This window comes from Macrobrachium rosenbergii, chromosome 24 (assembly GCF_040412425.1).
Source record: "Macrobrachium rosenbergii isolate ZJJX-2024 chromosome 24, ASM4041242v1, whole genome shotgun sequence".
NCBI lineage: Eukaryota > Metazoa > Arthropoda > Malacostraca > Decapoda > Palaemonidae > Macrobrachium > Macrobrachium rosenbergii.
Window position 1 is genome coordinate 36,237,752 of NC_089764.1, and position 12,873 is coordinate 36,250,624.

General features: G+C 38.0%; 1 protein-coding gene across 5 annotated transcripts in view; it reads left to right on the forward strand.

The window, feature by feature from the left end:
* The window catches only part of mol (dual oxidase maturation factor 1 mol), a 129,035-nt gene that overhangs the window by 107,899 nt on the left and 8,263 nt on the right, over positions 1-12,873 (forward strand). For all 5 annotated transcript variants that reach the window (XM_067126488.1, XM_067126492.1, XM_067126491.1 and 2 more), the window contains exons 2-3: positions 727-930; positions 2,544-2,601. In XM_067126488.1, coding sequence (XP_066982589.1) covers positions 766-930; positions 2,544-2,601 — 223 coding nt within the window. In that variant the 5' untranslated portion in view covers positions 727-765. The remainder of the gene's footprint in view (positions 1-726; positions 931-2,543; positions 2,602-12,873) is intronic.

Here is a 12,873-nt window from a genome sequence, read left to right on the forward strand (position 1 = left end):
CTTTCCGTATTAATGACCCTCTTCCCCAGCGCATTAACGAGCAGTTACATCACGTCATTATGTGACGAATGAATCCGATACTCTGCTTGGAAGGTTGTCATTACAGCCATTTCCAGGAAATACATTCAAATCGCATCCCGTTATGGATAACGTTAACCGCATGCGCTTACCATTTCCTCATGCAGTAAACTCTTCAAGGCATTTTTGCTTTTTGTTGCTCTCATTATCTGACCTCGTTAACATTATGAGGTTTCTGGTTTCTGCACAGACACGCACACACACACATATGCACACCACCACCAGAGGCGAGTGAAAGAGAAGTGTATTTTATAAAAGTACTTGGTGCGCACTGAGACATTCTCGTTTTAAGAGTTCACTGAATCAACATGAACTCTGTCAGATACAAGGACTGAAAAACGTGAGAGTATGAGGCCACTGCCATAGACAAGGATGTCAAGGATGTCAGTTTATTTACATCCTCATCCAGTATGATAACCGTGAATAAAATCGAGAAGATTAAATGTTGCTTTTCATAGTTCGAATCCCCGACCTAACAGCGCGATACAAACATCACATAAAAAATACTAGTACTAGCATGCACGGAACGCAGAAATTAGACGCAACTGGTTTATTTTGAGTTTCATCCAACTGTTATTAACACTCTGACAGCTATTAATTCTGAGTAACAACTAAATCCATTTTTTTTTTTTTCCTTCTCCATTGCAGAGTCGTTGCAAGGTTTCTGAGATCGGGTGACCTAACAGGATGCGTGGCTGGTTCGACGCCTTCAGGTCTGACGGAGGCCCAACCTTGTATGCCTACAGCAACCGCACCAGTGTCACTGGAGATGTTCCTACAATCACCATCTGCCTTTTGTTCCTCACCATCTTCCTAGCTTTCATCACAATCTTCCCCGGAGTTCGGAAGGAGGTAAGATATTATGACTACTTCGACTAAGACTCTCTCTCTCTCTCTCTCTCTCTCTTGCTTTGTTTCCAAGGTCAGGCGTTAGGGTCGCGTGAGCAGAGCCTACGCCACGTCCCGTTACACCGATTTCTTTTTTCTTCTCTTTCTTCTCCGAGTCCTATTTTTGGAGATAAGATTTATCGTTTAAACGAGGTTTCATATTTCTAGACCGATTTCATTGACGGGATTCACTGCGTACTAAATCCTTCAATGCGTGACTTCGCCCACTCTGATGTTAAGTAGGACATTCCTCTCTAAAATGTTCTTCCGTGAAAACAAAACGCTTGAAAATGGTTGAACCTAAAATATGAAAGAAATAAAGTAAATTCAACACAATTTATCATTCACTGGTCTTTCTTGGACATCAATGAGAGGTGGTTACATATTTCAAATTCATTTTTTGCAAATAATGAGGAAATGGGAAGCTTAATGCCCAAGTCGATGAATCAAGATGAAAGCTGGAGCCGATAGAAGCACCTCACTAGAAGGAAGCAACTGCCCCACGTCACGAAATGCAGAAAAATACAGCAAAGTCAAAATCTTGGAATTATTGTGGATCTTTCAGACGTTTGTTACTGATTTTAATTCTCATTAGTGATTAGTTTAAGTAGACCACTGGGCGATAAAAGACTAAAACTGTATTGTTGGCTGGGCTTAAAAAAAACCTCGAGAGGTTGGGAGGGGTGGAATTTGTCCGCACTGTACCATGGAGACAAGGACAAACGAAGAAACTGATTTCTTCGGAAACACGAGACCGAGTTCGTAACTATGCGTGACATTACTCCGCCCATTTTGCACATTATGTCACTTGTCGCCGTCGAGTGGCTGCTTGCCGGGCCGTTCCTTCTGCCGTATGATGCTTTCACAGCGTTTAAACACCGTTTGTCAACTTTCTCTTAGTAATGCTGAAAAATAAAGTAAACAGATCTTAGAATTTCACTGAATACACGAAGTTAGCGATCATTTCGGTTCTAATAGCATCATTATTATCGTGTATAATGACGGGTCACATGCTGCCATCATGCAACAGAGCGCAATGGACTAGCATTTAAATGACCGTGTCCGTGCGAGCAGTCTCGCCGTTTTGTTTTTTCGCTCGAGCATTATATGACTCGCATATTCACGTTCTATGAAAAATCTATAACAATACACTTGAAAAAAGTTTCGACACGAGACAACGACGCCGTCACAACGAGCAGCGGACAATGAAAGAAAATATATATAGGGAAGTATTATAGACTCCTCCACCTTCGAAACGATCGCCAGGAAGGAACGTCATCAGCTGTGGGGTTAAATAACTTTCCTTCCATGACAGAGACGTTTTTTACCTTTCGTCATTTTAACGAATTATAGATTCTTCATTTATTGGTAAGGATGAATGGATGCAGCAACTTAGGTCATTCAAATGAAACACTATTATATTTACTATAAATTATCAAACATTCCAAATATAAAATCCACAAGTTTTTAAAAATAATAACGATTCAGATATAATTTTTTGCCTGTCGATGCCTTCATTCCTCGCGCGAGTTCACTGATCCAGTGTCACTAAAGGTCACATCTCATTTCTTTTGCAGCGATTCTCGACGTTCTGCACAGTAACGCTCAGTCTCCTCGTCGGCACCGTTATCCTAGGTAAGTCCAGAGGACGTCTAATGTCTGCTCCTGTTCAGGGGCAGCTTTGCTTAAAGGATTTTAACCTTTGCTGTCTTTTTTCTTTACTTATCAGATGTTTTGTTTTAAATTTTTTCCTCCAACATAACGTGATGCTTTTCGTATTTCTTCTTATGATTCCTGTATTGCTTGAGCTGTCTCTATTGGCATATATATATATATTATATATATATATATATATATATATATATATATATATATATATATATATATATATATATATATATATATATATATATATATATATATATATAATTTAAATATGTAATATAAATCACAAACATACACAAAAACACACATATATATATATATATATATATATATATATATATATATATATATATATATATATATATATATATATATATATATATATATATATATATATATATATATATATCACTCATGCTGGCGAAAAAGGGGGTAAGTCCAAAATGGAACTTTCGAGAAAATTGCATTTAAAGTTTTCAAATGCACTCAATAAATCACTGATAGAAGATAGCGATCTGAACTCTTTACTAAATTTAAAGGATTTGAGGTATTTTTCATGCACTATGAAGACATTAATATATTCAAAGTTCTTATATACTTTTAAGGACTTACCTCTTTTGACCATTTTGTTATCAGTACATATCACTTTTGACCAAGACTTGCCCTTTTTAACCACTTTGTTATCATTACATATCATACATATCCCTTTTTAACCTCATTGACCTACTTGTCACATAGCTCTTTTAGGCTAATTAAATGCATTTTTATGATACTATAACTTTATTTTGTAAAGAAAATACCGCTGATGATAATTTTCATTTCTCAAGAGGGCCTATTTATTTATAATAAACGGTTAAATGACAAGTTAAGTTGGCATTGCATAATCATACAAAAACAAAAGGAATATTTTTCTCAAAAATAAAACTTTACAATTTTCAAAGACTCATCTAGGTATAATAAACCGTTACAGAAATACAGTTTTAGTACAGTCAATTCATTGAAGAAAATTAGGTTTCCATAAAAAAAAAATCCCAGAGACTTACCTAGGTATGATAAAATGTTGAAAAAAAAAATTCCCAGAGACTTATCTAGGTATAATAAAATGTTGAAAAAAAAAATTCCCAGAGACTTATCTAGGCATAATGAAATGTCAAAAATTATATCCTCAGAGATTCATCTAGTTAAAGAAATACAACTTTAGTTAGCATTGCATAGGTGTAAAAAGCTATAAATTGCTTTATTCAACAAATTCCCCTAAGTCAGGATCACAATCCTGAACATTACTCATATCTGGTAGTGCCTTATAAAAATCGTGAAACATAGGATCAACCAAAGGCAATAGATCAATCAAGTCCTTCTTTTTTTCTTTACTGATAGACAGTAATGAATGATATTCCTTTTTGACATCTATCAAATTTGGATTATCCTGTCCTCTTCTTTTCATATCTACTTGTTCAAACGCCTCCTCGTTTGAAAGAGATCCTTTATACAACAAAATTCCAATGGGGCGCTGATACCTGAACCACTGGCACTGTGACCAGTTAAATTTGTCATTATTGCTGTTCTTTGATCTTTTTACCAGAGGGCCTTTAAATAACTGTGCGTAATCATAAAGTCCTCCTGAGTCATTGCATGAACCTGAAATCTTCTTCCTGCCAATCTTACCAGCTGGTACCAGTCACGTGGATGGTGGATTGCAGTGGCTCTCCTTTTCTTGAGTCTTTCAATGACAGAGTGGTCGGAGTCACACTCCATGTGTGAATGACTGGAAATGAGAAATTTGTGATCTATTGTCAGTATATTAGGAAATTTGGACAATGCATGCATAAACATAGCAGCCATATGGGAATTTCTATTCTGTCCGGCGCAAGCATCAGAATAAAAATTACGTGCTGAACATCACTGGGCAAATTCTGCAAGATATTCATTAGACAAGATGCTATTTGATTGGCACCTCTAGCAGCAATGGTTTCGTGCCACATAAAACAGTCCACTTTTTATTGACATTATTGTGAACAGTGAGATTGTATGTCACAACAAGCGCTTATAAAAAGCTACGGAAGACTGTAAGTATGGAGTGGGGAGACACTGTTGTAAGTCAAATGTGTATGTTGCAAATGAGGATTTTCGCAAGCTAACTTTGTATCATCTCTTTTTACGACTATAGGCATTTTCAGCTCTTAACAGATGACTTTCTTTTTCGGCTTGTAGACGTTCTTTCTCTTCAGGGTATTGGTGATATCTAATTGCATCTTTAACACATCGCAAGTATGACATGTGTCTATTTTAGGCTGTTTGAAACTCAAGTTATGACAATGAAATCTTTTCTCATATGTAAAGCGTGTTACTGAGGACTCTGGGTAGCGTTCTTTAAAGTTGATGCTATTTATACAAAATCTAAGAAATGACATATGCCTTTTTGTCTGAATAATGAACATCTCAAACCACAAACACTAACAAATATGACGTGTTACCATACTTTCATGTGAACAAGTCATAAAACAATCAAAAGTACAGTATCCTTCAGGTTTGTGATGTACGTCGAACAAATAGATTGTATTACATCTATAGTAAATCGTATTAAAAAATTACTTTATAATATGAACAAATTTTTACCTTAACTATAAAAGGAACATGGGTTAACTGCAGTTTAGTGGGACACCAATATCTACTATATAGGCCTAGAGCCATTATTTTGTAAAAATGCATAGAAGAAAAGTTAATCAGCTATTCGAGGGGTAGTGTTAAGATCGACGTGCAAGTCGTTAATATTCATTATATCGAAAAATTTTATAGAAGAAAAGTTGTTCAGCATCCCTTAAAACCCTGAAAACATACTTCTTATACCGATTTATGACAATTTTCAGTTTACGTAAAATAGCACTTATATTCCCTTACGGGGTCCTCCCCAGCTAGGTAACACAGGGTTAGGTACTGTGAAACTGCCTACTAGTTGAGGTTAGATTTGGTGTGGTTTGGTGAGGTTAATGGCCTGTTTTTCTAATTTTTTGGGAATAGGCCTAGGTTAAGGTTGCATGTCCATCTTAACAAGCTCCAACTGTTTGGATTCATACTTGGAAATGGCTCATTTCCGATAGAAATAACTATTAAAATAATTTTAAACACATAAAAAAATGGCACTACAAGTAGATTTCCCGTCAAAAGGAAATCACTGCTCGGAATTAGAGGTGTCCCACTAAACTGCAGGCATCCCAGGAACATCAATAACATACCTTCATTTCTTTCCTCTCCAAAGTTATTAGCAATAAGCCAGTGTTTGACATTACTTTGGCGGTTTTCCAGGTCCATTTTTCTTCTTTTCTCTGCATTTTCGTGTAATGCTTTGTCAAGAATTCGACGAGCACGTGATTTAGATGCATCCATCACCAAAACCGTTTTCAATTTACATCTATACACAAGTTCATAATATTAGAATCTTATAAATTACTACACTCCTGCAATCAAAGGCGAGTTGTAATCAACACTGAAGGCGAGTTGTAATCAACACTGGTTAATACGCGTTCAGAACGAAGACACAGCTTACAACACGTCATATCTCTCTCTATCTAGTGCGTGCGGATGTGCCAAGCCGCACTTAGGTAGAGGAACGAGTTTGGGCCCTGTCTCGGGCAACAATAATACACATTCGTGGAGTGCATTAGCTGCTAGGCCTAGTGGGATTAATACTGGCATATTAAATGAAGAAGAAGAGTATGAGTTTTATGACTAGATTAGAACTAAAATTGCAGAGTTATAGATAAAAGTGAATAATTACCTAAATATTAATAAGTTTGTTTACTTAACCCTTTTTGACCTATATTGAAAATGTAGTTAAAAGGGGGTATGTATCACTTACCTCTTTGTTCGCCAATATAATGCTATGAATTTTAATGAAAATGTGGTTAAAAAGGGGTATGTTCTACTTACCCCCTTTTTCGCCAACATAATGATGCTGCATGTAGTTATCCCATAAAAAGACTTTTTGACGTACTGACTAACATATTCACAGTACACTTACCCCTTTTTTTCCAGCATAGTAGCCCGTTTTAGCAACATTTTGGCAGTCATAACTCATTTAGACCATTTTTGGACTTACCCCTTTTTCGCCAGCATTAGTGATATATATATATATATATACGCATATATATATATATATATATATATATATATATATATATATATATATATATATATATATATATATATATACATATACAAAACATTAAAATAAAATATCCAACTCCTGACGAAAGGCGACCAAATGAAAACGAGACGACAAAATCGAGGACGAAAAAAAAAAAAATTCGGAAGTTGGCTGAAAGGTTGGATGGCAGATAAAAAAAAAAAATGATGAGTTGCAACAGGAAGTCCAACAAGTTATCGCCTCCGGGAGAGCTTATAACCTGTCCGCTGAGGGAGCTGGCTCATATAATCGTGTGCTGTCATATCATCACGTGACATGAATCTTGAAATGATGAATCCTAAACGACACGTAAAGGTCGCGTATATGATAGGCCTAACTCCAATACGACATGATGGCTGTCCCGATACGCATGATTTTCCTCGGTGCCAGAAATTGAGAGAAGAAGAAGAAGAAGAAGAAGAAGAAGAAGAAGAAGAAGAAGAAGAAGAAGAAGAAGAAGAGGATGATGTTCTCGTTTCATGACATCCTTCAAGTCCCATCTCGTCTGACCGCGTAACTTCATCCTCCGATGGGGCTTTCCAAACAGGCGGTTAGATTATGACAGGTATCACACCCTAGGTCGTGAGAAGAGAACACGTGATGAACTTTCGAACCCTCGTTCCAGAGGTCAGGAGGGAAGACGGAATCTGTCGTTCTTAATTAAGACCGAGAAAGTTGGACTTCCGTGATTATTAGTCTCGCAAAATTAAATGCCACACTGTCAAGTTTGAATATACATATTCGTTACAGGAATTCATTTTTGTCACACCCTGGCATATCTATCAAGAGCAGGTCCCAAGTAGATTTGATATAGAGCAGGGTTTCACCCACAATACACCTGAAATGTCAAAAATTGGTTGCTACCATATACTCACTTTCATGGGAACCATGCTCTAATGAATTAGGTGCCTTAATACTAAGCAGTCAAATAAAGTAATTCGAAATACGGCAGCTGACGTGAAGCTAAGCGGATTCTTACCAAATAAATCAGCAACATTGAAAAAAATTATAATAAACGAAAACGAACTTCGGTGAAGATATATAGTTATATGCATACGTACATATATCTATCCATATATATCTATATATATATATATATATATATATATATATATATATATATATATATATATATATATATAGCACTTGCTCCGTTACTTCCTCGATTATGCACGTAACCATAGAGCCAAATTAACGACATTTTGCTCCAGGGCTCAATAATATTTATAGCTAGGCTTAATACGCTCTATATCACGTGACTGATTAGCAAGGCCGTCCGGAAATAGACGGGAATGAAAACGTGCTGTTATAACGGTGAGAGAGAGAGAGAGAGAGAGAGAGAGAGGTTATTTGTTTCGCAAGAGTAGTCTGACATCTGCAGAGATAATTAGCGGGTGCTGGAAATGTCAACGTTTTGTTTCTCGCGTTTTTGTGCTTTCCAACATACCAGTCGTTTTGCACACACGCTGTACGCGTTCAGGCCTTCCAGTAAGCTTATTATGAAATGTAGGCCTAGTCAGTAAACTAAGATTTCTTATAGAGTTCAATAACGTACACTTCCTTTCTTTGATTTGCTGCAGACTACAGCATGAAGGACAACCAAGAGTAATCCAGTTAAAGCACTGCAGTTCATGACTACATAATGACCCTACAAACAGACAAGTAACGAGAAAGAGAAAGCCATTCCTATTCATGTTGAAACTTTCGACTAACCGTACGCATCAGACTACGGTAGAAATATCGAAGTGTAACCCAGGTTCCGATGCACCAACACCACGTGTCAGCGTTCGTGGCTTTTAGGAAATTCCCATTTAGGCAAAAACTGTCAGCCGGGTTTTCTGACAGAGAGAGAAAAAAAAATTCTAAGCCACAATTCTTGAAAAGTCGTTCATTATTTGCAACAGTCAATGATTATGTGAAAACAAAAAAGAAGTGCGAATCGTGATAATGCCGCAACACATTTCTAAACGTGGTCACAAAAACCCCGGGAAATCCCAATCAACGGTGAATGAAAGTAACCGCGCCACGGTCTTCCAGTGCAAACAGAAGAAGATTCGAAAGCTACGGTGACTTCCTATTCACATAACGACGGAGGAAGTAGGAACCAAACGCCTTTCCTACTTCCGCAACAGACTTGACGACGAGGGGAGGAGGGGGTTGTTAAAGGAAGTAGGAGAAGGAGATGGAGAGAGGAAAATGGGAGAGGTGAAGGTGAAGGGTTGGAAGTAACCGCCGGAGGTGACCGTGGATGTGACGGCTAGAGGGCCGTTGGTACGGAAGGGGCGTAGTAGAAGTAGGGGGGGATGGGAAGGGGGAGGGGGTTGTAAAGTGTACAAGGAAGTTGAAAGATCAGTTCAGGCATGCTGATATTTAGAAGTTCGTTCAAGGAGAAGGAGTCTGCATCAAAATGAGACTACAGAAGTCGAGTGCTACAAACACTTCCTCCTCTATAGAGGAAGTGTGTTACAGCAGACAATAAACATTCGTATAAACTGAGGAATCGGCGAACTTCGCAGTTATTTGGAAAATACTATTATATAAGATGACTCTGTGATATATACTGTATACATCGAACCAATTTGTTGATTCACATTTTCAAAATCTATCTTTAATGATCAATAAGCGTGTTTCTTCAGACAAATAGAGGTCAGTTAAGTTTTAACAAAAAAGGGTACGCTGTTATATGATTTTGCATGAATAGACACTTCAAATTTCCGCCAGTTATTGCTCTCTCTCTCTCTCTCTCTCTCTCTCTCTCTCTCTCTCTCTCTCTCTCTCCTTCCTGCAAAATTTCTTTTTTTTCTCCAGGCTCAGTCTTCCATTATTAAAGTGAAGAAAATACCTCAAAACACTCCGATCCACCAATCAATAGGGTAACCTGTCAAGTCAACTTTTTCTGTAACTAGAATCTTCACCCAATGACCGTTCTCCCTTCACATACACATCCTAAGCAGCAATGCATCCCAAAAGCTTTCACCTCTTCCAACACTGAACATCCACACTTAACTTTCACAAAGTGAAAAGTAAACGTACTTTGTACGAGCGAACACCATTTCTAATTGCACATACATAGGCCCAAATGGTTTACAACTTCTGTTTGTATAACTGAACATTTCATAAGTATGTACAAAATCATATCTTTACATATAACATGAGTCCGTATTCAAGTGTATAGGATACCCTATGGGCAGGGCAAGTAAGAGGCACTATTCCCGTGCTGATGGTTTATTACAAAAGCGTCTAAATCATATATGGTGGGTACAGGGCAACTGACGTTCGCGCCAAAATCTTGGCGCGGACGGAGTTAGGTAATGCGTTGCTGACCACTGACATAATATTCCATTCAGTAGTGTTACTGATATCAGTAACATGATACACACTTATCCTACACCGTGACGGTCTTAGGGAAAATAACGACGCGCGACACTAATAGGTTCCTCTAATGAACACAAAATTACATATTTCATTTGTTTGAAATGGTCTCGTAGACCAACACTTCTGATGGCACGTTCTTGCGACTGTTTTGAAAACATGCGGTTTAGTGACATACTGAAAACAACTGTCGTCGTGATACAAGGGACGAACAGGATTAAGAGAGAGAGAGAGAGAGAGAGAGAGAGAGAGAGAGAGAATGACTAGAGCTACTTTAAGGAGAGATATCAAGGACAGTAGTCAGCAACACTCATTAAATTCGTCCCCTTTCTTTGTGGCTGGCCACCCGCCTCGCAAGACTAAAGAACTCGACGTTATTTTCACACCACTTCTTAGGACAGTAAATTATACATAAGTAAATTGTCCTTGGTAAAATAAGCAAATAAATACAAATGACAAGATAAGTGTTCAGTGATAAACTAAATACAAAAGTCTAAACGAAATAAAAATGAAATAGAAATGACATTATTTTTCTGACTATAGGATCAATCATTTTCTTTCTTTTTTGCTATGAGACGTTATTGCCTATCAGCTGGGGTTAGACGTTGTCCCTGACTACGAAGTCACGTTTTCTCTTCATGATTTCAGAGTAATAGAAGAATATATGGATAAGTAGCGAAATATAATAAACGAGAGAGCGATCTGTACTGACGCTGAAATTTCTACAACCAAAAACTAAAGTTCTTCAATAATGAAAGATAATATCTCACGAATATCTTACGAATGGTTCCACCCCGCTAGGCCGATGATTACCTCGTCGAGTCCTTCCTGTTTTCGACCATATGACGGAATACATTTCAGCACAGCACTGAATATTCGCCTCTCTCTCTCTCTCTCTCTCTCTCTCTCTCTCTCTCTCTCTCTCTCTCTCTCTCTCTTAATCTTTCCACCCAAGCTGCAAACCACAACAGTCGACTCATTAATAGGAACTGTCAAATTCAAACTGAGAGTCGACGTTGGAGAGCGACTGTCGATTGAGCGTAGGCGAACTTTTATATTTGATTCATCTGACTGTAGGCCTACCCAGTTCACTGTTTGCCCAAATAAGTGTCTGAACCCTGGACACTTCGCTACAAGGCGAGAGAGAGAGAGAGAGAGAGAGAGAGAGAGAGAGAGAGAGAGAGAGAGAGAGAGAGAGATAAAAAGCAACAACATTCCGGGGTTTCAATTGCCTTGTCAGTGTACGATGGAAATAGCACCACCTCAACTGTGTCCTTGGAAATGGACGCCAAATCGAGGGATCTCCCTGCCCGCCACACTTCATTCAAGGACAGAGGAATATTCAATATTTTCGATACATTCAAAAACGACGTAAAAGGAAAATAAATCTCTCTGCTTGGTGGGGTGGTCTCGGGGGTAGCGGAGCGGTACTTCACTTCCGATTGGGATAGAAGTAAACATGGAATTAGCAAATATCGGAGCGGTACTTCACTTCCGATTGGGATAGAAGTAAACGTGGAATTAGCAAATATCGGAGCGGTACTTCACTTCCGATTGGGATACCAGTAAACATGGAATTAGCAAATATCGGAGCGGTACTTCCGATTGGGATACAAGTAAACGTGGAATTAGCAAATATCAACAGGCAAATTCGACGTTCCTTTAAAATTGTCACAGTGAAAGTCGCTCGGATCAAATACCCATTTGCAATAAGCAAATATACTGTAGGCGTCTGCGATTATTTCTGGGATCAAAAACTTAGCGAACTGTGACCAGCAAGAGTACACGAGCGAGTCCAACATAAACCGCACACGGTAGATTATAGCAGCCACCGAGGCGAAAATTCCTTAGCACAAGAAGGCCGACTCCACAAAAACTATTCGAGAGATAATAACCTATTTTTTACAAAGCTCTGAGGAACATTTTCGTATCAAGCACCACAGACAGCATGAGCCGCTCTTCCTACAACAGACATTTCCATAAACAGATCTCGCTCGGTTTCAATACAGACTTTACAGAAGTGGAAAAGGGTCCAGCAATGCGAACGTAAGGCTCCGCTTTCACGAAATCTAGAGGAAACTTTAGCTGAGACTTAACGTGATTACTTTCCAACATTTGTGTCAAGTTTCAATCCTGTGCAGCTCATACTGCGTGCCTATTTTTGATAACAATCAAGAAGAGGTTTAGATTATTCGTGGCAACAACCTTCCTCTTCTTCTTCCTTCATAAAATATAACCTGAGGCAACCATGTTTCCTCTGTTGTATAAAATTAACATGCCTCTAGAGATTACGAAAGGACTGCAAATGCCGGGGTAGTAATACTGTTTGTTTTAATTCATCACCCTTCGAGAAAAAAAATACCCGAGCCATTCTCCTACTCTTGAATAAAATATCCACAACTCGTTCGTCTTAGAGAAGACGATATACTTTGTGCAACGTATTCCTTCACAGAATCTTATCTGCCTCTCCTTATCCTCTTAGTCAAACTTAACATTTTATTCTTTTAATCACTTTTAGGATGATCGAAATCATCTTAGCCTTGTTATTTCTAGAATGTATTTACTTATTTATTTATTTATTCGGGTAGTCTAGCTGAAAGTCTAGAGAAAATCGGTTGGAACAGATACCGCATCGGCTGATACTTGTTCAATGTGGATAATACCTTTAAACACATTCACATGCATTG